Genomic DNA, 26,295 nt, shown 5'->3' with positions numbered 1-26,295 from the left:
CGCCGGCTGACACGCGTCGCGCATTCAAAACTAATTAAAGAATGGCACGGCGACTTTCATGCGAGTGAAGGCAGGCAACCTTTGCGTCGTCCGTGTCCCACTGGTTGCCTACATTCTCCAACAGAGCAGTCGCGGGTTGGGTGGAGTTCATCACGAGACATGTCACTCTTGGTAATCGCGATGCAGAAAAGATTCCTGGCGATGACACCGAGATTACGCCCGCCGGCTCTGCCAGCCATCATCGCACAGGAGACGAAATGTGGCGAAAAGGCCGCGAGCAAATGCTGCGCCACAGTGATTACATTTACTCTCTCTGCCGCCGCCGCCGTTAATCAAAATACAAAACCCCGAGCCAAAAAAGAGTCATTCCGCTCTGAAAAATCTGCTCCACAATTTCAATCCCCACTTTTGTCGCAGATTGCAGCGCTCCCTGCTTAACCTATAAAGCTGAACAAAAAATTTATTTTACTTCCAAGCTAAAAAAAATGTTTCACCTCAATTTTTCAATGGAAGACATGGAATGTATTAATTGTAAGTGCACAAAACTTAAAATATAGTAATAAGCAAGTAATATAAAACAAAATGAGTTCTTCAAACTTCATAAAAAGGTGCGTAGTTGATTTTGTTATTCAACGTTCAAAAATTTAAAAATTGTATGTAGATGATAACCTTTTTCATTTTATAGAAAAAATTTAATTCGCCACGAAAATGTAGAAGTTGATAATTCTTTTGCGTCAATTTTCAATCAAGAGCAATGATTATGATATTAATCCCCTTATGGTAAACTGGTAAAAACAATATCCGATAATTATCCAATTAAATGAAACAATGTTGTTTGTAAATCTGATTTTCAGGACTAGATCCAACTTCTAACTGAAATCTAAGATTAATTTTTGAGGTGGGAATTATAAATTATTTAGTAAGAATAAATAAAATAAGTTATGTTGTTGCAACAAAGATTATGTAACTTGGTATTGATATTTCTTTCCATTTTTCTATCTGGAATCTTTTAAACTGCTATTGTTGCATGCTTTCTCCGCGCCAGAAGAGTGTGTCTTTTTGCCTCAGACAGAGTGTGCGGTAATTAAGGCTTCTTTTAAAACTTATCTCGCTAATTGCAGAAAGCCGGGAGAAGATAAAATACGGCGCGCGCTTTGCCGGTGCGGAAATGTAGTAAATTATTATAATGCAACTTTTGCTCTGTGCAGTTAATTGTTACAAGAATAAATTTTAAGCAAATGAGCTTAGAGAGTGTAATAAAATGAAGTCGCTGCTGAAACGGCCGCCGAGCGCCCGATTTATGGGCCGACGCAGCCAGAAGAAATTTTATTTATGTTGTCATTAGGGCCAACTTTTAATTCTCACACTGCGGCGCATAGCGCAGCAGTTTTCGCGCCACTTGAGATAAAGCATCGCCATACGTCAACCGTGGAATCTCTTTTCCAGCACCCTCCTATAAGATATCACTTTCAAAAATGAAATTAACTGCATCACAATACTTAATCAAATTTTTGACACAAGCTAAAATTGACAAATAATTGTTTCATTTTTTACTTTAAATTAAAAAAAGAAAGATTAACTTGATATGTACGTCTATCAACATGATCTAAAGGATTTATCACAAGTAAAGAAACAAATGAAAAAGTTAATTTTTAATTTTCAAAAGATAAGTGATTTACATATTCAATCATCATCAAACTTCTTTTGAAAATTCTTATGTTGAAATTAATTTTTGTAGGTACAATTAAATTGAATTATATTACTATCTATGAGATTTGTTTTGAGATCTAAATCACTAAGGGCTGAACAAAAACACCAATTTATCTAAAAGACAACTTTATTTATCAAGATTTTAGTTTATTTAATTTAAAGCATTTTTGAGGAAATGCTGAAAATTTTGCATTACAGATAAATACATTATACAGAATCATTATTATGCTGTTCTCCTTACAGGACAAGTGAAAAGTCATTGACACAAAACTGCAGTACTTTAGTTTTCTCCTCCTTTGCACTCCTTTGGTCGGTTGAATTAAATCAAATCAGCCACTGCAAATAGATTTGTCATAAGAAATGCGCTCCATTTAGGAAAATATTTAATTTTACCATTCATTGGCATTTCATCAATCTGTGTAGAGTAGTACTGTTCAATGTCTCTCAAGATTCTGATGTCGTCCGTCTTGACAAAGTTGATGGCCACACCCTTGCGTCCAAAACGACCAGAGCGACCAATTCTAAATTGCAAAACCAGATTGTAGAAAATCTTTTTAAACAGTTAAAAATCTGATTTTACCTGTGAATGTACAATTCACGGTTGTTGGGCAGATCATAGTTGATGACCAAGGACACCTGCTGGACGTCAATACCACGGGCCCAGACATCTGTGGTGATGAGGACACGGCTTGTGCCCGACCTGAACTCCTTCATGATGCTGTCTCGCTCCTTTTGCGGCATGTCACCATGCATGGAGCTGACTGTGAAGTTAGCCTCTCGCATTTTCTCTGTCAACCAGTCCACCTGATCGGATCAGTCAGATTTATCATGAGTAAGGACGCATGCATAATGGTAAGTTTTAGAAAAATTTTACTACAAGATAAAATAAATTTATACTCGAATGCTGAAAAATTGAAATCAAAAAGGAATAAAACCTACATTAAATAAAGCTTTATATAAATCCTTGGATTTATCAGAAGCCCTGAGTTTAATTTACTAATAAGAACAATTAAATGAAATTTTATTTAAAAAATAAAAAATGACAAAACTATTTATCTCAACTTGCCTTCCTCTTTGTATTGCAGAAAATAACTGCCTGTGTGATGGTCAGTGTGTCATAGAGATCACAAAGTGTGTCAAACTTCCACTCCTCTCGTTCAACCGCCACAAAGAACTGTTTGATGCCTTCGAGTGTCAACTCATCACTGCATAATGCATTAAATTAGAAAATTCCTTAAAAAACACAAAATTAAATTTTCTAACCGTTTGACCAAGATACGGATGGGGTCGGTCATGAACTTGCTGGTCATTTCGAGAATCTCGTGAGGCAGGGTGGCAGAAATGAGACACACTTGGGTTGCAGGAGGCAAATATCGGTACACATCATAAATTTGCTCCTTGAAGCCCTTGTTCAACATTTCGTCGGCTTCGTCCAACACCAGCATTTTGATGGAACGGGTTCGAAGTGTTCTGCGGCGAATCATGTCTAAATATGAAACGTAAATTTTAATGCTGATCCTTAAAAAATAGAAGAGAGGATTTACCAAAAACTCTGCCAGGGGTTCCGGAAACTACATGCTGTCCGTAATCAAGTTTTCTGATATCTTCTCCCAAGTTGGTGCCTCCGATGCATGCGTGGCACTGCACGTTCATGTAATCGCCAAGGGCCAAGATGACCTGATGAATTGTATTTTTGAATTAATAACTTGGCTTCAAAACGAATCATGTCATGTATCTGGTACCTTCTGAATCTGGACAGCCAATTCTCTTGTGGGCGACAAACATAGCACCTGCGTCTCCCTCAATTGTGTGTCCAAACTTTGCAGGATCGAAATGGAGAAGGTGGCGGTTTTGCCTGTTCCTGACTGCGCCTGGGCGATCACGTCGCGGCCCTTCACGATGGGCTTGATGCTTCTCTGCTGAATGGCCGAGGGTTTCTCGAAGCCTGCCGGTAAAAACCGCAATCAGCATGTTTTTATAAGATAAAGATTGCATCTAATGCTAATTTTTAGGAATCGAGACTGAAGAGCTCAAAAATAAGTTTGAATAATGCGATTAGAGAATAAATTAAGTGTAAACTGGATCAAGGTGAGCTCTTTCCAGTGCTGGAATGCAAAAACGTGTGTGGAAAGGCGGCATCGAGGCCGCACTTTGATACTAGGCGTTTTTTGCTCACCGTAGGCGTAGATGCCTCGCAAAAGCTCTTCCCGCAGGCCCATACTGTCGAAGGTTGGGATAACTTCAACATCCTCGCTGGTTTCGAACTCTACGTTCGACAAATCTTCATTTAGAATGGTGCGTTTGATGCTGCTCGACGAGGATGCCATTTTTGTGTTGATTGTGTGCAGCTCTGACGTCACGAGACGGAATGCGGGATTCACTCTGGGAACATTAACACCAACAAAATGGAAAAACTTCACTAATATTACATTACATTTAGAGAGCCACAACGCCAAAACACGATATTAAAATTATAATTTACAATTATTTATTACTTTTTCTCAATTTAATGATAAAATAAATAATTTTATTGTTGCAAATAATGAATTTAGTAATTAAAATACCTTTGCACAGTTGGTCACAATACGGTTGATGAACAGCGAATGAAAGTGACAGAAATGGCGTTTGGGGAACAGGGAATGCGTAGAACGGAATACCGAAAGTGTTGACGACGAATTTAGCCAAGTGTGCTGGTCGGCATTGAAATCCGGAATTTTTCAGTAAGTACAGTTTGCCGGGCTGTTTTCTGCACGTTCGCCGGGCGCGCCGCTCGGTGATCAATGTGTTCGTACGCCGGGCAGGTCACCAGCCACGGAAATATGTGACATTCCGGTCTTTATTTTGCAGCAGAAGACCCAGCAGGTGAACCCGAAAATGAAGATGGACGGGTTGGGGCAAACTGCCGTGCCCACGGACGTCAGAGACGACGAGGCGATACGCGTGTCTTTGTGAGAGAGCGTGCACGCGATGGACGATAACAATGGGATAGGAGCAATGAGGATGCAAGAAAATCTTATGTGTGCCAAAATGAGCGACGAGCGCAGCGTGAACGGCGATGGCAAAATCGCCTGCGGTAAAGAGTCGCCTCGCAATGGAACCGCCACCACCACCAACGGTGCCTTCGGCCAAAAGCCGACGACCGTGCAGACCGACTCGGGCGGCAGGTTGCGGTTTTTCAAAGGTTTGATTTCCAAATTTTTGTTTTGTTTAAGACTAAAAATTGCAACTTTTTCCACAGACGGCAAACTGATCTTTGAACTGTCGCACCACAAGGAGGGCGAAAGGGCGTCGTGGGTGGCGGTGCCCAAGAAAACATATTGGCCGCCGAGAGGCAAATGCAGTTCTCTGGTTCCTGTCGCAGTGGCTGGGTCGTCTCGTCAGGAGAGTTCGGCCTCATTAAGTGGTAAATTTAGCATGATACTGGTTCAATAAAAGTAGAATGATCAAAAACTTTATAAACAAAAAGACAAAATATAAAGTATAAGAGAATAATTAAAAGTAAAATACTTAATTCAAAGCCTTAATCATGCAAAAAGTAAAATTCTGTTAATTTAAACATTTTTATTCTTTCTAAGCCTGATATTTTATGGAAATTGCTAATTTAAACTAACGTTAAATTTAAAAAGTATTTTTTTTCAGTATTTAAGTATATCTTTTATGAATTGTTGTTATTGTATTCAGATTGTTTTCTTTTAATACTAAAAAATTCGCTTTGTTCGCAGTGTCTGATGACAATTCGTCTGTGCAATCTTCCCCTTGGCAGAGGGACCACTGCTGGAAGCAGAACCACCCTCGCAAGGATGCAGGCCGCTACCTGACATTCCTGATGCGGCCAGACGCTCGTGCAAAGTCAGCCAGGCGGCGAAATTGTTTGGTTTTGAAGCATAAGAGACGGAGACCGTTTGACCCTGCGGAGGTCATGGAGGGTTCAGTGGCAGTGATGGGGGGTGACAGGCCGCCGGCAAGTGCGGTCGAGAGAAAGAAACTAATGGCTGTTGTTGAAGTTTTGGCTGCCAAGTCAGCCGAGGCAAGAAAGGTGTCGCCTGTGGCCGGGTGCAGCAAAGCAGACCACAGTGTGGTGTCGCCGAGGAAAAGAATTCTCAGAGAATTTGAAAGGGTTTCTTTGGAGGACCAGACTAATAAGAGACACAAAAGGCCATCATCTAGTGCTCAGGTATTATTCTCTGCATTTGATTGAAACACCCAAAGTTATAATAAGTATTTTATAAAAGAATGCAAACCAAACTGATCATTTATCTAAATTATTTCATAAACTGGAGTGAGAATTAAATAAAATTAAGTATTGTTTTAGCTATCCTATTTTTTTCCTTAGCATGGGAGTTTAAGTACCTAAATTTAGAAAAATTAGAATCTTATTTATTTTATTTGATCACTTTATAACTCCAATTGTCCAATTAATTTGAAGAAATTAATTTTAAGTTCTAAAGTTTTTTTAAAGATCGCGTTTTAAATTAATGTTATGAAATTAAAATGTTACATAACTTGAACAGAAATTAAAATCATGTCATCCTGACAGCTGCGCACAATTATAAATCAGTATGTCAGATGAGAGATAAAAATCCAAAACACATCATGTTTCTGTTGATTAACAACTTCCGTCGCTCTTGTTTCTGACAATTTTTTTTTCTTTTTTGTTATTTAAAGTAATAACTTTGTATTAAATCCCTGATTTGAAATTTTCAGGTGAAGTCTCCGTCACCCCCTGTGCTTGGTCCACACATCAACGCTGTCCGAACAAAAGGTAGTTACAGCGTGCCTGCTTCAACACCGTCGCCCACAAGTAGTCCATCACCCTCATCGTCATCATCAAAAGGCAAAGAGAGGCTGGGATCGTACAGCATTAACTCTTTGCTTGGCCGGACTGACGAACCTCCAGAGTCAGAGCCTTCACCCTTCCTCAGGTATGGATAAACAATCAAGTACCCTTTCCTTTTATTTTTAAGTTTTGAATTCTTTGACGCTAATTTTGTAACAAAAAATAGGATGTAAAATCTTTTTTGTATATTTAAATAATTTACTAATTTAAATTCTTCTATATCAACAATATTATGCTTAAAAGATTTTTCCTCATTTGCTTGGTCATTTATCACAGTCATTCACAGATAATCTACATTATTTCTTCTGTATTTTTCTTCAGGTCGCTCCTCAAGTCGCCTTCTCGCAGTGACCAGGGATCTTCGGGATCGTCACCTTCTTGCGTCTCCTCGCCGCAGTCCCCCTCCGAGGTCAAGTGGCGACCCTCTAAGAAGAAAGTAGCATCTCCAGACCCTCCATCCTCACATCCCCTGCCCTTCCACCAACCCTTTTCTGGCCTCAACTTTTTCCCTCCACCCGCGCCCATGATGCCCCAGTATTTTTCTCCATACTCCCGGGGCTTGTGGACGCATCCGCACTCAGCTGGTCCTGTTCTCAACTACCCGGCAGCAGGGCTGTTGCCCCTGGGGGCAGCCTGGGGCCACACCCACCTTGGACCGACTGCACCAATGCCACCACCCTTCTATGGTGACCCTGGGAAAAGAGAGGAGTTGGCAGCAGGTATTTTTTTCTACCTCTTATAATCTTCTTTGGGATTTTAATTAATTCAAATAATATTGGTTATAATTACAATCAAATACCATCTGTGTACATTTTGTCACTTTTTCAGTAGCAGTTATAATATTTATTTTTTATTTTTCAGACATGCCTTTGAATTTGTCTAAAAACGCTGGATGAGCCATGTCTGGATTCTTCCAGCAGATTCAACTCAAAGTAACCTGTCGCTTACCCCATCTTGGCTACTGACTTCATAGAAACTCGCTATAAGAAAGATGTTGATATCTCGCTCCAAATCTGCAGATCACAATACCTTAAGACCCTGCCAAACCCAAAGTGAAAATAATAATTCTAACTCTGATTGCTCAATTCCCACCGGCTCTCTCACTCTTTATCTTGCGGCCGATGAGCAAGTTTCTTCAGTTTCAAACTTATCTGTCAATCAACAGTCTTCCTTTTTTTAAACAATTTTCTTGTCGCCATCATCAGCAGAAATAAGAATCCACCAGTATTATTGCATTTTCTCTACTTTTATGCCAATCGCGAAAAAGTGCAAAATAATTCCTTGTGTTGTCGCAGTCGACTAAATAATTAGCTTCTTCAGCATTGTGGAAATATTTTTATACAAGGAAACAGTATTTTGTAATCGTAGCTCACTGTGCGTCGCAGGTAGATGACATTTAAATATACAATAACCAGGATTCGGATATTTTTAGTTGGTTTTCGAGCAACTCGACGCTTTTTCTATAAATGTAATTATATACTCGGTTTACTTAAAACTGCATGTGCATTTAGGCATCTCAGGAAAACCAGCTTTGAAAAATTGCTTTCTAGCTGCCGAAGCGCAAAATTAGACTGCTTGTAAAGCCAACCGAATCCTGTCTAATACTGTTGTGATTCACTCACGAGTGCTTTAAAATGGACATACTAGCTGGAGGCCAGAGGCAGAGCTGTGCTCTCTTTGGCCGCTCTCTCATCTCCAACCACACGTACACACAAAAAAGCAGACTATTTTTAATAATACAAATCCACTCAACCGACCGGAGCTCCGGCTCTGCAAATTTTTAACCTGCACAATCAAAGTTGATTTTTAACGCTTTTTTCTTTTAAGTTGAAATATTCTATGGACTGCGTTCCTTTCGAGCTCTTGAATGGAAAAAATATCTGGTTGAAAATTTTACTCGATCGTGTTCAACTCTTTTATTTTAGACTGTGAAATGTTTAAGGTATTTTTATGCAATGCACTACTTGTTTTACAAAGAATATTTTAAAGAACGTTGTTTTTATTATTATTTAACAATGTTTATTTTGTGAAGGCTCCTCTCTCTTGGGAGCTGCTCTGCAATATTGGAATTAAGACTTTGAAATTTTGATTTCTAGCTTACTCGGTGTACATAATTGTCATCTGCAAATTATGTAAAAAGTGCTCAAAATAGGCCGATCACATAACGTGTACTAAAGGAACAGAAACCTGCACAGTGTATGTTTGATTGATTTTTGTGACCGATCTGCCAAGCAATATAATAACAAACATTAGAGTGATTGACAATTTTTCCAAGCCCGACTTTTTGGAAACGTTGCCTCTCAACAACAATAATTGCACCTCAGAAGCGATGATGCACTACTGTCGATTCAATTTAATCTCTTGTAAATAATATCCTTGAAAACTTGAAAAGAAGATTAAAAAAATAGAAATATTGAATAACAATACCCTTGGTGTACATGATGTGAAGTATATATATATTTTCATAGCGACTAGGGACAAGAATCAATCGTATGTACGATGAATGAACGCAGATTTGTGCCATGTATTTTTTGTCTGGCGTCAAAACAATATTTTTGACTAAAGAAAAGCAAGTTGCAATTATTAGAATAAATTTATTTTATTTATTGTGATACGGTTTATATAATAAAGAGAGTAGTATGTATACTTGCTGCTGTAATTATTACGCGATGGAGACGAATCATTTTAATAAAGAAAAAAAAACAATTTTGGTAAAACGCGAAGCTTGTACAGAAAAATAATACATTTAATAAATGTTGTACATTAAAAGGTATCCGTCTGTTTTGATTTATTTATTATTTTGTGTCTGGTAAAAATAGCGTACTATCGTGCTCTATCAACAGTCTTAAAAAGTCCTTCAAAATATCACATGGAAGGAAGGGCACTAAACTGGCCTTACTTATAAAACATGAGATTACATTTTAGGCCCACGCTCTTTTTGAGAGAGCCATTGCAAACAAACTCTCTTCATTGCTGGTTGATTTAGGCGCTCGGCTTCATTGAGAATCATTTTAACATCGGACACTCGGCCAGACTTGACAGCCAGCAAATACGCAGACTTGAGGTATCCACAAGTTAAATGCGCCTGAATCTGAGGGATGGTTAATAATAATTAATTATCACAATGGTTCAGCACAATCAGCACTTAAATATTGTACCTTGGCTTCTGTTTCAGAGATTAGACGAAGCAGGGGCTCGGATAGATTAATGCCATCAGCATTCTCTTCGACTAGTCTCTTGATGCATTGGTTCACCAGCTCATCACTGCTAGAAATGGCATCAGCCGAACCCGAGCTTTGGATGCAGTTGACCAGTTGGGGGATGTGTCTGCTTCTTCCAGAGTCAATTAAATACGTTGCAACCAGCGAATAAACTCGGTTCGCTTTTAGTCGGAAGTACTGGATTATTCTGCAAATAATATTTAGACAAGGCTGACGTGATTTAAAATGGGTTCATTACCTAAAAGTAATTCCAAAACCTTCTTCAATATTTTTGCCACAAAGTAAAATCAAAGTTGCCATCAAAGTTCTTTCATTTTGATCCCCGAAGAGTGTAGGTATCAGGATTGTCTGGCCTGTCGGAGCCATCAGCTTGCCCACAGCGGAAGAAATTGCAACCACAGCTGCCCTGTCTTCAGACTCGCATTGCTGCAGAAACTTGGCTGCTTCCAATTGTCGAGAAATTGTGTTGATATGATGGTCTAGTGAGCGAGCTGGTAATTTTAGTGGAATTTGAAAGTCGCTCTCTGAAGCGTCAGGTGACTCCGTTGATCGGCTTCTGCTAAGGGAACTTTCCCTCCTCTTCAATCCTGGGATGTTTATAATAACAACATTATTTTTTTGCATTCGAATAGAAAAAAATAAAATACCTGCAGAAGCCCAGTGCTCTGCCAACTCGTCTTCAATGTGTCCTCTTGCTTTGGTTAGTTGTTCAGAACTCATGTCCGAGTAGCAGCGAGCGCCAGCTTTGTAGAATCGAATGCATGTCATGGCAGCTCGAACCAGGTCTTTGGCAAAAAGCTGCAGTTGGTAGAGGGAATTCCAGAGACCCTGCTGCTCCAGCAAGCGTCCTACATGCATGATAATCTCCTAGATTGAAAAATCGATTAAATAAATGCAAGTTCATAATGTTTTGAATGTCACCTTCCACATTTCAAGGGAAGGGTCCATTTTCCTCATCTCTTGATAGAGCTGGCCTACTAGTCCCTGGACTAAGCAAGGTTTGTACAGAGCCTCGGCAAAAACATCAGGCTCGACATTTCGGTCTTTGACGAACCTCAGCGCAGAGAGCAGGTCGGAGTGGGACAAAAAGAATGAAATTGTTGTTCCTGGAGTGCCATACGTCCGCAAATAATACTGGCACTCTGTGTAGCAGGCAGTTTGTTTGGACAAATCTTTTATGACAAATTTTCCTTGCGATATTGATGACAAGGAATTCAGGGTGTGCAAAACAGAGAGAGCTGGCGAGCTGATGTGCTCCGAAAGTTTCATCACACCTTCGTCTTGGACGTAGCTTGCCTCTTCCAAAATTCGGATGATTTCGGACAAGAGGGGTGTTGGAACGGAATCTTGAGACGAGACTGGAGGCTGCAAACAGTGAACCAGGTGTTCCCGTGCCTCTTGCCACTTTCCAGCTCGAAGACAAGCCTTCCCCCAAGCAGCCCAAACTCCAGTTCGGTCAAGGCCTGCTTTGGTGGAAACCTCCAATGCCAATGACCAGAGCTCAGCAGAAAGCAGCCTGTCTCTTAAGTGACGTAAGGCATGACCACCTGGAAATGCAAATTATATTAATATATTTAATAGAAAAAAATATATTATAATATCTTACTCAAGGGTAACGGTTCAACGGGAAGTAAATTAGCGCATCCACTTTTGACCAGCAGCGACAAAAGATCAACTTGTCCCAAAAGACGATCACAGTGGGCAACACCGGAGTTGAGGGCAGCTTTAGCGTACCTGACTTTGGCTGCCACAACAAGGCTCCTAAAATTTTATATTAGATGAAAATGATTCAAAATAATTCTAATGCTTCCTTACCTTGCCATTCTGATGACAAGACTGTAGTCCAACTCAGGGTTGACAAATCCAGGCGTAGGAGGCACTAACATTTGCAGCATTGTATCTGATGCTTCCAGCAAAAAACGTGGCTGAGCAGCTGCATGTTCGGAGTGCAGGCCTAGAATGGACAAGCAAAGAGCCACGCTCGGTGCATGTTCAAAGGAGAATTCATCTCTGGCAGTGTCGTCCTGGGACTTTTCACCAGTCAGTGTCCACTCGACTATGTAGGTTTGCTGGGAGGAATGGAGAGAGGGCTCTGCATTCTTATTAACTTCCGGCAGAATGTCTTTTTTCATTGCGAAAAAGCAATCGTCACAGATTCTTACTTGGAGCTCCCCATAACCGTCAACCTATGTGATGATTTTTTATTAGGGAAATTTTCAAAATACAAATTTTTTTAAATTTACCTTTGATCTGTGATTGGAACATGAACCACAAACAACTCGGCCACACCGTCGGCAGTGGTGCCGTCGGTTGAACATAGAAAAGGGAACCATTCGACAGCACATGCATTCAGTTACCTGTTGTATAAAATCACCCTTTAAGCAGACATTAAAAATAATTATTCAGCTTTACCTCATCATTTGGAACCCATCCACTCTTTGAAGGCGGGACTGGTGGCATTACAAAGATTGCATTTCCACTGCCAGTCGAGCCAGTTGACAGTGACTGGAGCAAATCCTCTGGCTCAGGAGTTGTCACTTCTGGTACAACTCTTTGAACAACCCTGAAGTCAAGGGCCTTGTCGGCATACATCCTGAGCATGGAGTCAATGGCATTTGGTTGAGCTGGATTATCAGACGATACAGCTAGAAATGGAAAATTTTTGTCTGCTTTTATTGATAATAATTTTATTCTACCACTTAAATCTGCATTCCTCAATTTATCCAAAGCTTCAGCAAGAGTTGCAAGTTTTGTGTTCATTAAAAATTGCTCTAAGAGAAGGTGTGGTTTTGAAGCTAAAGTTCTGTCTTTATTTTGCTCGTTCACTGGTAGAAGGTTGATAATAGAGAGACCCACAGACCAGAGCTGAAGATTGGCCCAAACGTTTGTGTTCTCTTCCAGCCACGATTTGCAAGAAACCAGGGCAAAATTGACGACAAACTGCAGACTGGCTAATGACGAGAGAGAGCCAAGCAGGCGACGGCAGATAGAGACAGCTCGATCAACTGACACTGATTTCAAAAGCTACCAGATTTACATAATAGTGAATTTTTGTAGCAATTTGGGCAGAAAATTATTAACCTTTTCCGCTGCTGCAAAGTTAACCGAGTCGGATGATTCCAAGAGAGGTGCAACAAAATTGCAATCAATCAAATGATTTGCCCTGTTTGGCACACCATGTAAATCTGCCCACTGAATGCAAAGTTGAAACTGAAAACAATAACTTACGGATTATGAAATCTCTTTCTCAGAGTACTTCACACCTGTTTAGCTTCAATCAATGCTCGAAGAACCTCTCCTGGGTCATTATCAGACAAATTTAAAACTTGATACCAGCCATCTGAGAGTGAAGTCTAAGAAAAAAATAGTTGAGTAAACTTTTAACATAATTTTAATCTGACAACCTTGTTTGGTTGATAGTAGCAGAGTATTTTGTGAACCTGCTGATAAATTGAAACTTTCTTGAGAGCCATCAGGGCTTTACTTCTGGTTTCTCTAGAGATTTCAGGGTCTCCAAGAATGGTTTTTAATGCCTCGATGCTGTCCTCGCCAGACCAAAACTGAATGCTCCTCAATATGCACTGCACTCGAAGCTCAGCTGTGCCCAAAGACAGTGCCAGTCTGTGCGGCATGTCAATACCTACATTTTCTACAATTAAAATAAAATATAATTAAATAAATTATTCCAACCATGTCCTCTTGACTGGCTAGCTGCGTAGAAGAGTAAGAGATCTTTGAAAGTTTGCAGTCTAACATTTTCGGAAATCATGTACTCTGGCAGAGAGCAAATAAGTTGGATGCACTGTTCCTCATTTTGATCATTGACACATCGATCTAAAATAGGCCAAATTTCGTCCAAGATCATCCAAGGTGGTTTCAATGCACCCAAAATCAAGTTGCCGTCCCCAAAGGCTGACAGGAGAGCAAATTTTTCTCCTAGATACCTGTCCAGACTCTCTGTGTGGGGATAAAATTGAAACTCCTGAAAACGTTATTCAATTTACCACAATGTTATTAAGAAGCTGTAATATGGTACCTGAACCCCACGTCTGAGTCTTTCCCCCAAAAGGGCAACTATCCAGCATCTTTTAGCCAGAAACTGGAGTATTCGAGAACTAAGGGAACAACTTTCCCATCTTCCAGTTACGTGGTCCTGGTCATGAGCCCCTTCGTCTGAGACAACAACCTCCATCGATGACTGCAGAAGAATTCCGAGCTTTTTACTTGAGTCTTCAACAGTGATGACTAAATCTGATATTTGAATAATTAGCAATCATTGATGTAAATTAATTTGAATTCAAGTACCATTAGTGTCATCTGTTGAATTTTCCCACGCATCTCTCCAGTCTGCAAGCTGCAGCTTGAGTTGTCCCTCCACTCGTTTCTCCAGAAAACCCAAGATAGACGGTATGTGAGCTGCACAATCTCGGGCCATGCTTGTAACTGGGAAGTACTGCTGTGGCAATGATGGCTGAGATTCGTCCTGAGCTTCAACGGCAGGGTCTAAAGATGATACAGATGACAGTCCCAGATACTGCAAGACTAGAGGCGTCAAAATCAAACTAAGGCAGCCCTCTGCTCTCGAGCCCTCTACTCTAATGTTGTGCATGATGTAGTCCACAGCTGCTGATTCCAACTCAATTTCAATTGTTTCAGAATTGTAAACCTAAAAGAAAAATGCAGATACAAAAAATGAACCTTAAATGGCTCCTTATTTAACCTTTATAAATGGGCTCTGGATGGTTCCTCGGCTAACAGCAAAGAGTGCGAGTTTGTTTTCCACACCCCACATGAAGTTTTCGTGTCTTTTGGATTCTAAGTTGTCGTCGTAATCAGTTCCGACCAATTGTCTGAGTAGGCCAGAGAGAGTGACAAATCCCATTTGCCCAATATGGTAGCCAATGCAGTTGTAAGCTGCCCTTCTTTCTGTCCAACTGTTTGACGTCAGACCACTACTGGGGCCCAAAGCAATCAAACTGTGCAGCATGAGCAGGTTGCAGATGTTGCACATAAAAGCTGTCCTTTGATAATCTTCCTCCAAGCTGCCCAGGTCCACTCCACTCAACTTTGTTGTCTCATTCAAAATTTGGACGATCTCTACATTGTTTGACAAATTTAAAAGATCACTGCTTGTGACGAGTATAGAGTCGTTTTGTCTAATTGCCGATAGCAAATCGGTTAGGATTTGGGCAGCCAGTGCGTCTGGGCCACATTTTATTTCCTATTTAACAAAAACATAAAGAAATATTTGTGAAAAGATTTTCAAAATTCATACCTGCTGACAAGTTGCTGCGTTCAAGCTGATTTTTGCCCAGGCCATTGCAGCCGGTTGGATTTGAACTGAGGGATCGTGCTTTTTTCCACTTTGTTGAAAGCTTGGACAACATGCTCCTACAATGGCCTGCAGCAGGTCGAGATTCAGTCTGTTCGCAACCCGTTCTACTCGAGTAAGTGGCGCTTCAAAGTGAAAGATCAAGCGGCTCAATATTTCCTCCCACGGATCTTGCAGCAAGTCAAAAGGGTTAGTCAATCCTAAAAAAGCAAACTTAAGTGTTTGAAAACATTAGCAACGAATTCCTTACCTCTCATATTTTCAGATGAACATCTTGTGAGAACGAAAGATAGTGTTTGCAAGTACCATAAAAGGTGCTGAAGATATGGCAGCTCTTCCTTCCCTGCCTCTCTGACACCCTTTAACTCTGTTTAAATGTTTAAAAAATAAATTAAATAAAATGTAATCTTATACTGACCATAAACATTACTATAGTCTGATAACTGTTTAATCAGTTGGCGGACGGATGCAATTTTAATTCTGGCAGAGGACGAGGTCCCAAAGAAATCAGACAAAGAGGTTTGGAATCCCAAAATAATGCTCAAGTATTCATTTAGGGAGTTCACATTTAATGGGATTGCCCATGCTCCCAATGTGTCTGCTGCGCTTCCACACCTTTCCTATGGAAAATGAAAAAAAAAATCATGATGGCCATGATTCAGTTTTTTTTTTCATTGCCCACCTTGCTTTGCAGGGAACGAAAAAGTTCCATGATGGTGGTCACAAAATGAGCATAGCCCCTGCCTTGGACGCCGGATTTTGTATTTGAAAATTTGATGTATTGAGAGACGACGTCCATTAAACTTAGCGAAGCACAGCTCGTGTTACCAAGACAGAGAGCTGCGTCAACAGAAACCATCACTTTTTCAGTTATATCGCTCAGGATCATCTTTGCTTGATGGTTTTCAAAAATCAGTCTCTCCATGCCATGTACGACAGGAGCCATAGCAAGGATTTTTTCAACAAGACTGGTTACGGACACAGCACTCATGCCCATCATTGCTGCTTTACGGACCAACTGAAATTTTAATTAAATGAAAATTCATGGGTCCAGATATTAATACTTCAAGCGACGAGGAGACTATCATCTTGCTGTTTGTTGGGCTCAATTCAGTGGCAAACTCCCGAGGGTTGCTTCTCTGGTTTTTCGACACCTCCGATGAAAGAGAGAAAAACATTTCCAAGAAATTGGCTTCATTTGCCACATCTGAATTTTCCAAATGAAAAGTCTGTAATTTAATTTAAAACCGTTAGCGTTTTTTTAAAGAAAAAAGATAAAATGTTACCTGAACAACTTGTTGAGCTTTTTTGTAGTCGTTCCTTGAAAGACACAAGACTGCCAGACTAGTAGGATTTGCAAGCAAAATATTCATAATGGAGTCAGTTTCAATTGGCAATTTGTTCAGGGCTCGTAATTTTCTTCTACTGTTTTTCTTTGTTCTTGAGCCAAAACTAACACTAACTCCACCTAAATCATGTGTGCAATAATTTTGAAGATAAATGACCATTTAAAAACTACCTGTGGTGTTGGAACCAGAACCACTAGACTTGTCAGTGTTCTCAGAACGGCTTGATTTGAAAGACGACTTTCTTGCTCTAGGTTTTACTTGCAGTTCCGAATCACTGTCACTGCTACTTGCTGAACTGAGGTAGCCTCTTTGAGGTTGCGGAATGAAATTTTTTGATTTCTTCTCATACTCCACAACATCTGAAAGGTCAGTGACCAATTGCAGACGCCACCATGCCTCCGTCACACTCTGACTAAAACTGATATCATAAATCACATCAAAATTCTGCAAATATTTAAATCCAGTTTAAGTTACATGGTGATTTTCTTTTGCAAATCAAGAGTGTCTTCAATCTCCATATCAGATTTGTGTTTGTACAGAGAAGAGCTGCAGTCGACGAGGCACTCTTTCATAAAGGCCAATGTGTCTCGGATAATTAAGGGCCCACACATAAAACCACTTTTTGGCAATTTTTTAGGCTGAGGTTGGACATTGCTTGGACAGCCTGCAAAATCAGGTTGGTCGGAGTGTGTTGGAATTTCTGGGGTCAATGAGCCTTCAGCAACAGTTGCAAGGCTCTTCAGAGAGTCGTCGTCTTCACCACCACTGTCAGAGGCCACTTCGTCTGCTTTCAAATGTTCGTAGCGCAAGAACAGGAGGGAAAATATGTTTTCCAGTATCTCCAACCTAATTGATAATAAAAAAATTTAAATTAAAAGTTTTTGAAGTAGATTTTAACAAAGTTTACCTGAAACTGATAGGATAGAGCTTTTTTAATTCCGACTGGAGCTTGTTCAGCTCCTCTTTCACATTTACGGTTTTCTCCTGGTACTGGTCAAAATCTTTTGGGTGGTTTTCTAAAATCAAACTTTCAGTTATTGATTTATTATTGCAATGCCAGTTTACCATTGAACTTGCAAGCGCTGAAGAACAAGTTCATTGCTTTGATCATTATGCAGTAGCCCTGGAAGGTAACCGATTCCCATGAACTTGATTTGGTGTCGTCCTGCTTGCAGCTCTTCAGCAGCTTGTGAATTTCATCCCAGTTTGACTCAAGCAAAGCCCCGCTCTGGTGCAGAACTTTGAGTGGAGAGTATTTGCTCAAAAGACTCAAAACGGCAACCTGAATCACTTCGGCATTTAATTTCTCTTGCTTCTTTATCCACGACATCACTAATTCTCTTCTTCGTAACAAATTTTCTAGCCTTAGGAGAGGAAGGTTCTGAAATTGAAAAAAATATTATTTTAGTAAAAAAATTTCAAGGATAATTTTACTTTGGAATGCTCGGCGTATTGATTTATCACAGACAAATTACAACAGTCTTCAGTCCACAGGTGAAACATCATCAGTGGCTTCAGATCTGCAGTGTGGTTAACATCAGTCTTCCTCTCTAAATTAGATTGGCTCAAACAATTCTAAAATCAATTTTTAAGACATCTGTGAATTAACTTGCTTTTTTACCAGGTAGTTCAAAAGCCAGTGAGAACTTCTATTGTTTTGGAAGACAAATGCATTTTGAACTTGCAAGTGGCCTTCGTTGTCCAAACAATTTTCACTTGGAGCATCCAGGTTGCAGTAATTCAGGACATAGGCCGGTGGAGTTTCTTTTCTGGCCAGAAGTGCCAAAAATACCTCCTGTTTACTTATTATGTCATTTTTAGCAAGTTCATGAATTTGGGGTAGATTTGTTAAAATGTCACTAGTGACAGCCAGCAAATGAAGAAGGACGGCTGATCCTGTTGATTAATTAATAAGTCAAACCATTCATGAGGTGTTTGTAGATTTATACTGAATTCGTCTGGAGATTCGAGGGTTTGCAGTGCGGATTGGAATGCATCTTGGTTCACTTTGAGCAAGTTTGCGTCCAAAGTTGACAAGTGACTCAAATATGGACTCAGCAAACAGTTCACTAGTCCTGTTGCTGCATCAATATCTCCTTGAACCATGGACTGGTGAAGAAAATCGGCTACATCAAGAGGAAGGTGGACTTCCCTACCGTCAGTGCCGTCCGAAGAAATTAAATTTGACACAGCCTCGTTTAAAGTTCGCAGCTCCTTTAAGACAAAAAATTGAGCAATAAATACTTTTTAATAATTTTGAGGGAAAACTTACTCTAGATATATGCTCTGGTGCGTTTAAACACGAGAGCAAACTCTCAAATCGAGCATTTTTTGATAGCAAGATGTGGTCCGACCCCTTAAACTTGCGCAACAACCGAGCGATGATCCACAGAAGCTGCTCATGACTCGAAACGATTCCAGTCAAAGATGGTCTGTAATGTAACCAATTTATATAAATTAGCCTCAAGTAAATGAAATTGAGGACAAAACAACTTGTAAAGGACGGAAGTCCGGGTGCTGGGTTGCGAATTGGGCTCGCCCAGGGCAGTGACGATTTCGTGCAGCAGCTCCTCGGCCGCGATTTTCTCGCTGTCCGACACATTCGTGCCTTCCAATATGAGCCATAGCTTCTTGTCGATGAACCGCCGCAGATAATCCGCAATTTTCATCGCGGGACTCGTCGTTCATCCGAAATTGAGCTGCAAATTAACGCGCATTTGACGTATCCAGTGTCACGTTACCCGCAGCTGCAAGTCGAAAAACAAATCGGTCACGTGACCACAGTCGAAGAAACGGCGGGAGGGGAAACGAATGGAGAGCTTGTGCGGCCTAATAATTTATAAAATAATATGAAATGGGTATAATAATATAGTTAAAATATAAGTAAGCCAATATGTCAGTAATAAAATAAGAGCTTGCCGATTGCCGTCTGTAAAAAGGGCACAGGCCGAAAAGACACCCTTCGTCTTTGTCTTGGCCTGACAAAAAAAAATTCTAATAAACCTATAAAATTGCCTTTTCTACCAAGCACAAACAACATGACTGCAGGCACAGGCAGTTTCCAGTCACCTAAATTGGCTTGCAGCCCTACTCCATATCCAGCGGCAGAAAAAAACAACCCTTTAATTGTTTTTCAAAAATTGAATGTAAACAATGTATTTGTAACAATGTGGACAAATAAACAACAATAATAATAATAATAATTTTCACAGCCACCCCAGTTTTGATGCAAATCCAAATTAAATTTTCTTAGATTTAATTGTAACAAAGCTTAAAGATCCTATAATTGATCTCGGAGGACTCAGAGGCGTGTGGAGCTAAAAAATCTAAAATGCGTCGCTGTTACGATTTTAAAGTTTAGTTCTTAATTTTAGGTTTTATTTTTTTAACAACAGACAACATTAAATTTTAATATTATTCATCAGTTAAAAAAGGTTTATTTTATAATTTTACTGTTTTAGCTTTAAATTCATAAAAATGTATTAATTAAATTTAAATATTTAAAAAATTAATTAATGAAAAATTAAATTACGTTATAAATTTTAAGCACCCATTTGAATAAAATATAATTAATTTATTTATTTATATTTTTAGTACCACATCTCTTAAAAGCAAAGGGAAGCTTCAATAAAAATTAATTGCAGCTGTCTGTGCTGTGTGCTTCATCTTCACCTAGCCACTTGTCAGAGTGCGTTGCAATTTGTCAAAATCGTCATCGCAAACTGTTTCTGGCGCGGTCATAATAAATTATATCGTTTTGTCGGTTTTTCAAATCGGAATATTTTCTTCTTGCATGTAAATATTGAAAAAACGTCTCTTCCAGTTTCGATCGCGGCAGCCTTCAATTGAATGAGCAATCGCGCTGCTTGCTGACTATTTAATATTTAATAAATAATTTCAATAAATTTTTGCTTGGATCAATCGTCGGCTCACTTTTTGTCCCAAAATGCATTTAGGGGAGACTCGCATAATAGTACGCCTTAAATTCAGGGTATTGTAAATTCTAAATTTAATTCTATAATAATATAAAAGTTGAATAATTTGATTTTTGCATCAAAAATCTATTGCTTTGAAAGTTTTGTTTCAGATTTTTTATTAAATTTTGAGCACAAGCAAAGCCTTGTGTGAAACATTTTGGCCTTTCAGAATTAGCCTTTTGGTCCTGGTGGTTTTGGGGCCGGTGCTGGTGCCGGTGTTGGTGCTGCAGTGGTAGCTTTAGCAGTAGTCGTAGTAGCTTTTGCAGTGGTCGTTGTACCAACACTGGTCAAAGTGGTTTTCACAGTGGTTGTAGTACCAATTGCGGTGGTCACAGTGGCTTTTGCAGTGGTCGTAGCGGGTCGAGCAGTGGTTGTACTAGTGGAAGAAGAAGAAGTGGCTACATCTGCCAAAAAATCATTTTCTTCGCACAAAACTCTGCTTAAAAACGACGAAGGCTGCTTGTTGAAATTAAACGTAGCGGTAGTGCTTAACCCGCTTAACCATTGTGATTTTAAGTAATTGACTGTGGCCAGAAACGCATTTGGCGTTGCATTAACAGAATTAGCAAATTTAGCCTCAGGAAAGAATTTAACTCCAGACGGACACCAATAATAATCGTTAACCGTCCATTGGCTCCCAGATGTCCAAAGTATTAGACTAGTCGTGCTTGCTTTTAGTGGCAAAACCATTAGATATACACTTGAAAAACAATAAAAAAGCTATGTACTTGGTATCATATTCTGCACACAGGTATATTCCGAATAAGTTTCAAATGAGGCTATGCTCAAACCGAGTTGGCAGCAGTAAGAAGCGGCGTCCGTAAAATTGTACAAGACCTTAAGTATTGAAGGTTAATTTTCAAATATCTCTCGCAATAAATAAACTTGCATTAGAAACTACATATTTGCGCCCACAAGCTGTGTATTTTGTTCCACTATCAATAGCTGCAAATAAAATTTAAGAATTTTGTGACCATAAAACTCAAAATTATCTTACATGAATTGCTTAGAAACGCGTTCCGCATACTAGACTATAAAATTGAAAATCACGCTTGATAAAAATACGAATGGACTTTCCAAAAATCAATTACATTTGTTAGGCAAGAAAAATCTGTGATGCATTTTGCAACATTTCTGGGCAGGGGCGCCTCTTCCTGATGAGAAAAACTTTTTTAACCTATTTTGAAAATTCAAAGTGCTACCTTATTTTCCATTCTAGCTCCCACTACAACATCATTAACCACTTCGGGTACTTTGCTTTTGCCGCATTCGTAAATCAAAATTGCCGTATCACATTCATCCACCCCACCTTAAGAAGAAATATGTAAAAAATAAAAAACTAGAAAATTAATCTTACGCTTCTTGCCGCAGTCGTCGGCCGCCACAAAGCTGTTTTGCAACTTCGACTTGTCATTTGCAGAGGCAATTTCCAGCTTTGCTATTGTGTTAATATCCACTTTTACTCCATTTACATTCTGATAATTAAATTTTCATATATAATATTCTTTAAATATTAAAATATTACAATAAATCCAGCCTCTTCGGCCACACACTTCAAGTAGCACTAAAATTAAAATAATATAAAATTAGACATGCTGCCGAACATGAGTGTCGTGCAAGTTGCATAACTAAAAAAGACGCATTGAAACAAAAGCAATATAAAGCCTACTTTGGTTTTTGTGTCGAGGCTTGCAAAGCTCATATTCATGGTGATATTGTTGGTGATATCTTGAAAGTTAAGGGAAAATTAAACTCCGCAAGTTTTTGATTATGATTCACAACACTAGTATCCAGAATCTGGAACTTGTGAGCGCACTCGTTCGTTATAGCCATTCCGCTAGTTGTTGAGTTTGACGTGTCCCTGACCTAAAGTTCAATTCTAGTCTTAAATAAAATGCGCACATATTGATTTTTCACTTCGCAAATGAAATTAAGATTTTTCTTGCAATCCTCAGTTCCCAATTTGGCGTTCGATTTTGAAAGCGAGAGGGTAACGCAACTTTTGTCGTGTGAATTCCCCGGTTCTCCAGAATCCCAAATCACGTCTCTAAAACTTTTACTCACGGCACACCATGCATGTTTTCCAGAGCAGTCCGCGTCAGTTCCGGAAGTCCAATACGTACTTTGAGATATGTTTCCGTTTGCTTTTTTAATGTTGAAAGTAAAAAATAGATAATATAGCGATAATAGATCAAAAAATTTAATACTATTCACGGATTTTACAAGAGTATCCATCTCATTTTTCTGTTCCACGCTCAAAAATTTCAAATTCAAGGAGCAGCAAATATTGTACGCCTCATTCCACTGAAGAAAATTTAGTAATTTACTCACACCAGGAAAATAAGTTATAGTAAATTATACAGTTGCTTTATTTTTGCTGAAAAGATACATTCTACCGTTTGTGCTTTGCCACGTGCCATAAGCAGAAGGATCTGGAGTTTTAAATTACATGTATATATTTTTACCTCGAATAAATAAAATAAAAATAAATAAACCTAGCAAAGGTGAGTTTGGGTTGTTCGTTATAGTTTTGTTGTAGAAAAGTTCCTCCTTTTCATTTAGAAAAAAGAAACAAACTTATTGGTTGGAATAAATATCAAAATAAAATATTACGTTTCGGACACAAGTAATATCTGGACATTTGCCAACTGTGCATTTGGGAGCAGGTGTAGTTGACATACTCTAAATTAAATTTAAATATGTTTGTTTAGGTATATTAAATTCAGATTTAAACTAGTCGAATATAAAAAAAATAATTGTGTACCTCACACGCTAGCATGTACTTGTCTGCGCAGTTTCGATTTGTCACTACCATCTTCAAATCTGTATGCACAACCTGAAGGTGCAGACAATTTTCGCTTCCACCCACATTGTCGGGTTGTCCCGCTTGCCATTCAATTGTCCCGTTTGAAACTTCTGTCGCACTTATTGGATCGCACCACCAAAATGCTTCTTTATCGCTGTCATTGAACTTGAGTCCGTACGTCCAGTAATTGTAATTGTAACGCCAGGTTGAAACTTTTGGTTTTTATTATGAAAGTTTAATTATTTGGAAAAAAAATTAATACCATTGACAATAGAATTTAAGCATGATTGCTTGGCCGATGTGCTAATTTTTAGAGGAGTCATGCCAAGCTGGCAACAAATTTTTACATTTTCTTCCCAATTGACCTTAAAAAAAAACGAAATAATTATTGATTCACAAAATATAAAATTCAAACTATTTTGCTTCCAAAAAGGATCAGCGTATCGCATGAAGTCTCCCAAAATCCATAAGATGATGAATCTGATAATTAAATTGAAAAAAAAAATGTATGCATAAAAGAGCACAATATAAAACTTTTCAGTGTTCCGTCGGACTCAAACAGTGAGCCCTGAAAACGTGAAAAAAAATTAGAGGACGGTTTTCATTTCACCGTGGGCTCTACGATAAAAATAATTAACTTCAGTTGACCCAGAATTTGATGAAAATTATCATTTTTTAAAATAAATCATATTTAATTTTATATAACTGAATGTATTATTTCAATTTCAAAGAGTTGTAATGTTTGACCAACAACTAGAGGCCATAGTGTAATGAAATCGCATATTGGTAGTACACACAGTAACTATTAGTGAAACAAAATCTTACGTCTTTTGTGCAATCTTTTGGGCAAGCGTTTAAACTTGTCTGTAAATATAATTCAGAATATTATGTGTTATGTAATAATATGTGTTATTTCAAATAGTGGTTAAGAAAATTTGAAATATTTATTATTTAAAAAAATAATAACGTTACTGTAGTGGTGGACGTGGCGGTGGTTGTAGAAGTAATTGTGCTCTCAGTCACTTTTTTAATTTGTAAAAATTTTATGGTCTAAATTTAATTATTTGATGTACATGTACTAGTAGTTTCTGTTTCCCTCATGCTTGTAGGCTCCTCCATAGCTTGAGTAACTGTGGTGTCACTTGTTTCTTCAACGGTCTCTAAAATTGAATGAAATAATTAATAAAAATGAATACGCTTCATTTTTTTCCTTATGAGAATTTTTAGACCTTGTTCTAAAATCCTTGTATCTGTCATTTCTGTTGAAAATGTTGTCATTTTTAACGTTGACCATACCTGAAAGATGTTTAAAAAGTTAATAATTTAAATTTAATTTGCAAGAGAAAACTGGAAAATGAAAACTGAATGACAAACATTTACTTTGGAGGAATTGTAGGTAGCTTTTGTTATTATTTCAGTTGCTTCGAAGTTTGTGCACGAATATCTCCCACAACACAATGCAACAATTTTCCGAGGATGGTTTCTACCTTTCTCTACAAAAATTTAAAATTAAAATTTAACTTCTGAAAAATGTATTAAAAAATATTACTTTTTTTGCATTCTGTTAGGACCAGCTAAAATGAACAATTATTTTACACGCATAATTATTGTAATTACTTTCAAATTGAGATTTACTTACACAGCTAAGGAAAATGGCCAATATGCACATTTTTGCTGCAACTTGACGGTTCATGTTGCAGATATTTAATGAGGATTTCGGTCATTTTCATATCTGGTTTGGATTCGGAGGTTTTCCCGGAACTAATATTTGGGGAATTTCATATAATGAAGTATAATACATTTGGTTTTTTCGAAGATCATAATTCAACGGAAATAACATACATGGGAGGGGGATCTGTTTATATTTTAGTATAACATTATTTTTTATTGACTTATGCCGTGATACTGCGATACGAGCAGCCCACTCGTTTATATATTGTGCCAGATGAATAATGGCAAAAATTTATAGATTTTGATGATCAATTAATCCATTTAATTGAATGAAAGCGATTATTTCCAACTTTAAGCTTTTTAATATTTAAGATTCTTTTGTTATTGGATAATTACATCAATAATGCACGAGTAATTTATATCGCATGCAGACATTCTCCTTTGCAATGGAGCTTCTTCCTTAATTAAATAGTGAAGTTTTGCTCCAAATCCAGTATGAAAATATAAATTTCATTCAAATTACCGTAACGCGTGCCCGACAAAATTCACGATGTCAGGCACTAACAACTTCCCATACTCATAAATCAGAGCTGCCGTGTCGCATTCATCCATTCTGCCTGCTCATCAATTATCATAATATTCTAAAAATGAAGCATGCAAATTTATAATTAAGCAGTGTACCGCAGCTTTCTGCCGCACTCAAGCTACTTTGCAATTTGTCAATATCGTCGTCAAAGGCCAATTCCAGCACCGCCATAGTTATACTTTGATTGGAAATTTAATTTGTACTCCTCAACTGAATATTTGCCAAAAAAATAAGGTAGTAAATTAAAAAAAAATTTAATTCAACTACAGCTCCAAAAAATGTTTTTTTAGTCTATTGGCACTTCAGAAAACATTCTCTCATATTCAAAGGCTTGTTTTTTTATTTATTTATTTTTTTTTTTTACAAAAATTTGTATAAGAGTTAATTTCCAACCAAATGTTGAAAAATTCTCAAAAAAATATTATTTCATCTATAAAATATTAAATTTTGAATTGGAGTTCTTCAAAGGTAAATAAAGAAAATTCTGACGGTATTGCCATTATGAAAAAAAGAAAGATATTTTAATTAGGGCTATACTTTTTTATGCAAGTTTTGTTTCTTATTTCCTTATAATTATATGAAATATTCATTAAAAATAATATCACAAAATGCTTTTAATCACCTATCAACGCTTATAATATTATGATTATTTTACGCATTACGATGATATTTTTATTTTGCGCGACGTCCTTTTTATATTTCTGCCTCATCCCTGTCCTGACTTGTTCGCTCTGGTCTTCAATCTCCAAGCAGCAGTAGCACCGCCAGAGGATGGAGCCGATGGAGGGAGAGTAATGAGTGATGTG

At 38.3% G+C, this 26,295-nt stretch overlaps 4 protein-coding genes across 6 annotated transcripts; 1 reads left to right on the top strand and 3 right to left on the bottom strand.

Moving 5' to 3' along the window:
* Positions 1-1,819: 1,819 nt before the first annotated feature.
* Positions 1,820-4,489, bottom strand: LOC132194447 (eukaryotic initiation factor 4A-III). Its single transcript, XM_059615720.1, has 9 exons — positions 4,275-4,489; positions 3,887-4,092; positions 3,453-3,655; positions 3,255-3,387; positions 2,974-3,196; positions 2,777-2,915; positions 2,291-2,514; positions 2,104-2,231; positions 1,820-2,046 (listed from the first exon to the last, which is right to left on the bottom strand). Exons 2-9 carry the CDS (start codon positions 4,035-4,037, stop codon positions 2,030-2,032), a joined length of 1,218 nt encoding a protein of 405 aa, XP_059471703.1. The 5' UTR covers positions 4,038-4,092; positions 4,275-4,489; the 3' UTR covers positions 1,820-2,029.
* Positions 4,299-9,320, top strand: LOC132194446 (protein hairless). Of its 2 annotated transcripts, none has more exons than XM_059615718.1 (7): positions 4,299-4,430; positions 4,558-4,891; positions 4,949-5,113; positions 5,433-5,884; positions 6,415-6,632; positions 6,869-7,266; positions 7,409-9,320. In XM_059615718.1, the coding sequence occupies exons 2-7, from the start codon at positions 4,678-4,680 to the stop codon at positions 7,441-7,443; spliced, it is 1,482 nt and encodes a 493-aa protein (XP_059471701.1). In that variant the 5' UTR covers positions 4,299-4,430; positions 4,558-4,677; the 3' UTR covers positions 7,444-9,320. The 2 variants fall into 2 exon arrangements, with proteins under 2 accessions (XP_059471701.1, XP_059471702.1); XM_059615719.1 differs by having other exon boundaries at positions 4,326-4,430; positions 4,561-4,891.
* On the bottom strand, positions 9,117-19,191 carry LOC132194444 (zinc finger FYVE domain-containing protein 26). Of its 2 annotated transcripts, none has more exons than XM_059615716.1 (32): positions 18,943-19,191; positions 18,722-18,881; positions 18,399-18,663; positions 18,071-18,345; positions 17,884-18,024; positions 17,515-17,830; positions 17,357-17,465; positions 16,924-17,295; positions 16,620-16,867; positions 16,387-16,568; positions 16,165-16,329; positions 15,783-16,118; positions 15,519-15,720; positions 15,351-15,467; positions 15,044-15,300; positions 14,489-14,989; positions 14,074-14,434; positions 13,805-14,019; positions 13,459-13,750; positions 13,173-13,408; positions 13,032-13,121; positions 12,850-12,978; positions 12,465-12,792; positions 12,181-12,413; positions 12,012-12,125; positions 11,584-11,954; positions 11,375-11,529; positions 10,690-11,315; positions 10,416-10,635; positions 10,007-10,355; positions 9,706-9,955; positions 9,117-9,638 (listed from the first exon to the last, which is right to left on the bottom strand). In XM_059615716.1, exons 1-32 carry the CDS (start codon positions 19,116-19,118, stop codon positions 9,462-9,464), a joined length of 7,968 nt encoding a protein of 2,655 aa, XP_059471699.1. In that variant the 5' UTR covers positions 19,119-19,191; the 3' UTR covers positions 9,117-9,461. The 2 variants fall into 2 exon arrangements, with proteins under 2 accessions (XP_059471699.1, XP_059471700.1); XM_059615717.1 differs by having other exon boundaries at positions 15,531-15,720.
* A 1,406-nt stretch (positions 19,192-20,597) lies between these two features.
* LOC132194423 (uncharacterized) lies at positions 20,598-24,925 on the bottom strand. The gene is made up of 26 exons (XM_059615678.1): positions 24,872-24,925; positions 24,782-24,806; positions 24,613-24,725; positions 24,462-24,528; positions 24,306-24,392; positions 24,205-24,254; positions 24,058-24,096; positions 23,767-23,800; positions 23,648-23,712; positions 23,495-23,597; positions 23,191-23,444; positions 23,040-23,108; positions 22,922-22,976; positions 22,788-22,858; positions 22,634-22,730; positions 22,344-22,570; positions 22,211-22,292; positions 22,096-22,154; positions 21,952-21,990; positions 21,784-21,901; positions 21,629-21,735; positions 21,518-21,580; positions 21,424-21,457; positions 21,316-21,371; positions 21,155-21,263; positions 20,598-21,097 (listed from the first exon to the last, which is right to left on the bottom strand). Exons 1-26 carry the CDS (start codon positions 24,923-24,925, stop codon positions 20,598-20,600), a joined length of 2,577 nt encoding a protein of 858 aa, XP_059471661.1.
* Positions 24,926-26,295: the final 1,370 nt, after the last annotated feature.

The sequence above is a fragment of the Neocloeon triangulifer genome, unplaced genomic scaffold (assembly GCF_031216515.1).
Source record: "Neocloeon triangulifer isolate White Clay Creek 2 clone unplaced genomic scaffold, ASM3121651v1 ptg000006l, whole genome shotgun sequence".
Taxonomy (NCBI): domain Eukaryota; kingdom Metazoa; phylum Arthropoda; class Insecta; order Ephemeroptera; family Baetidae; genus Neocloeon; species Neocloeon triangulifer.
Note: the sequence above shows the minus strand (reverse complement) of the source record. Positions and strands in the feature narration are given on the sequence as shown.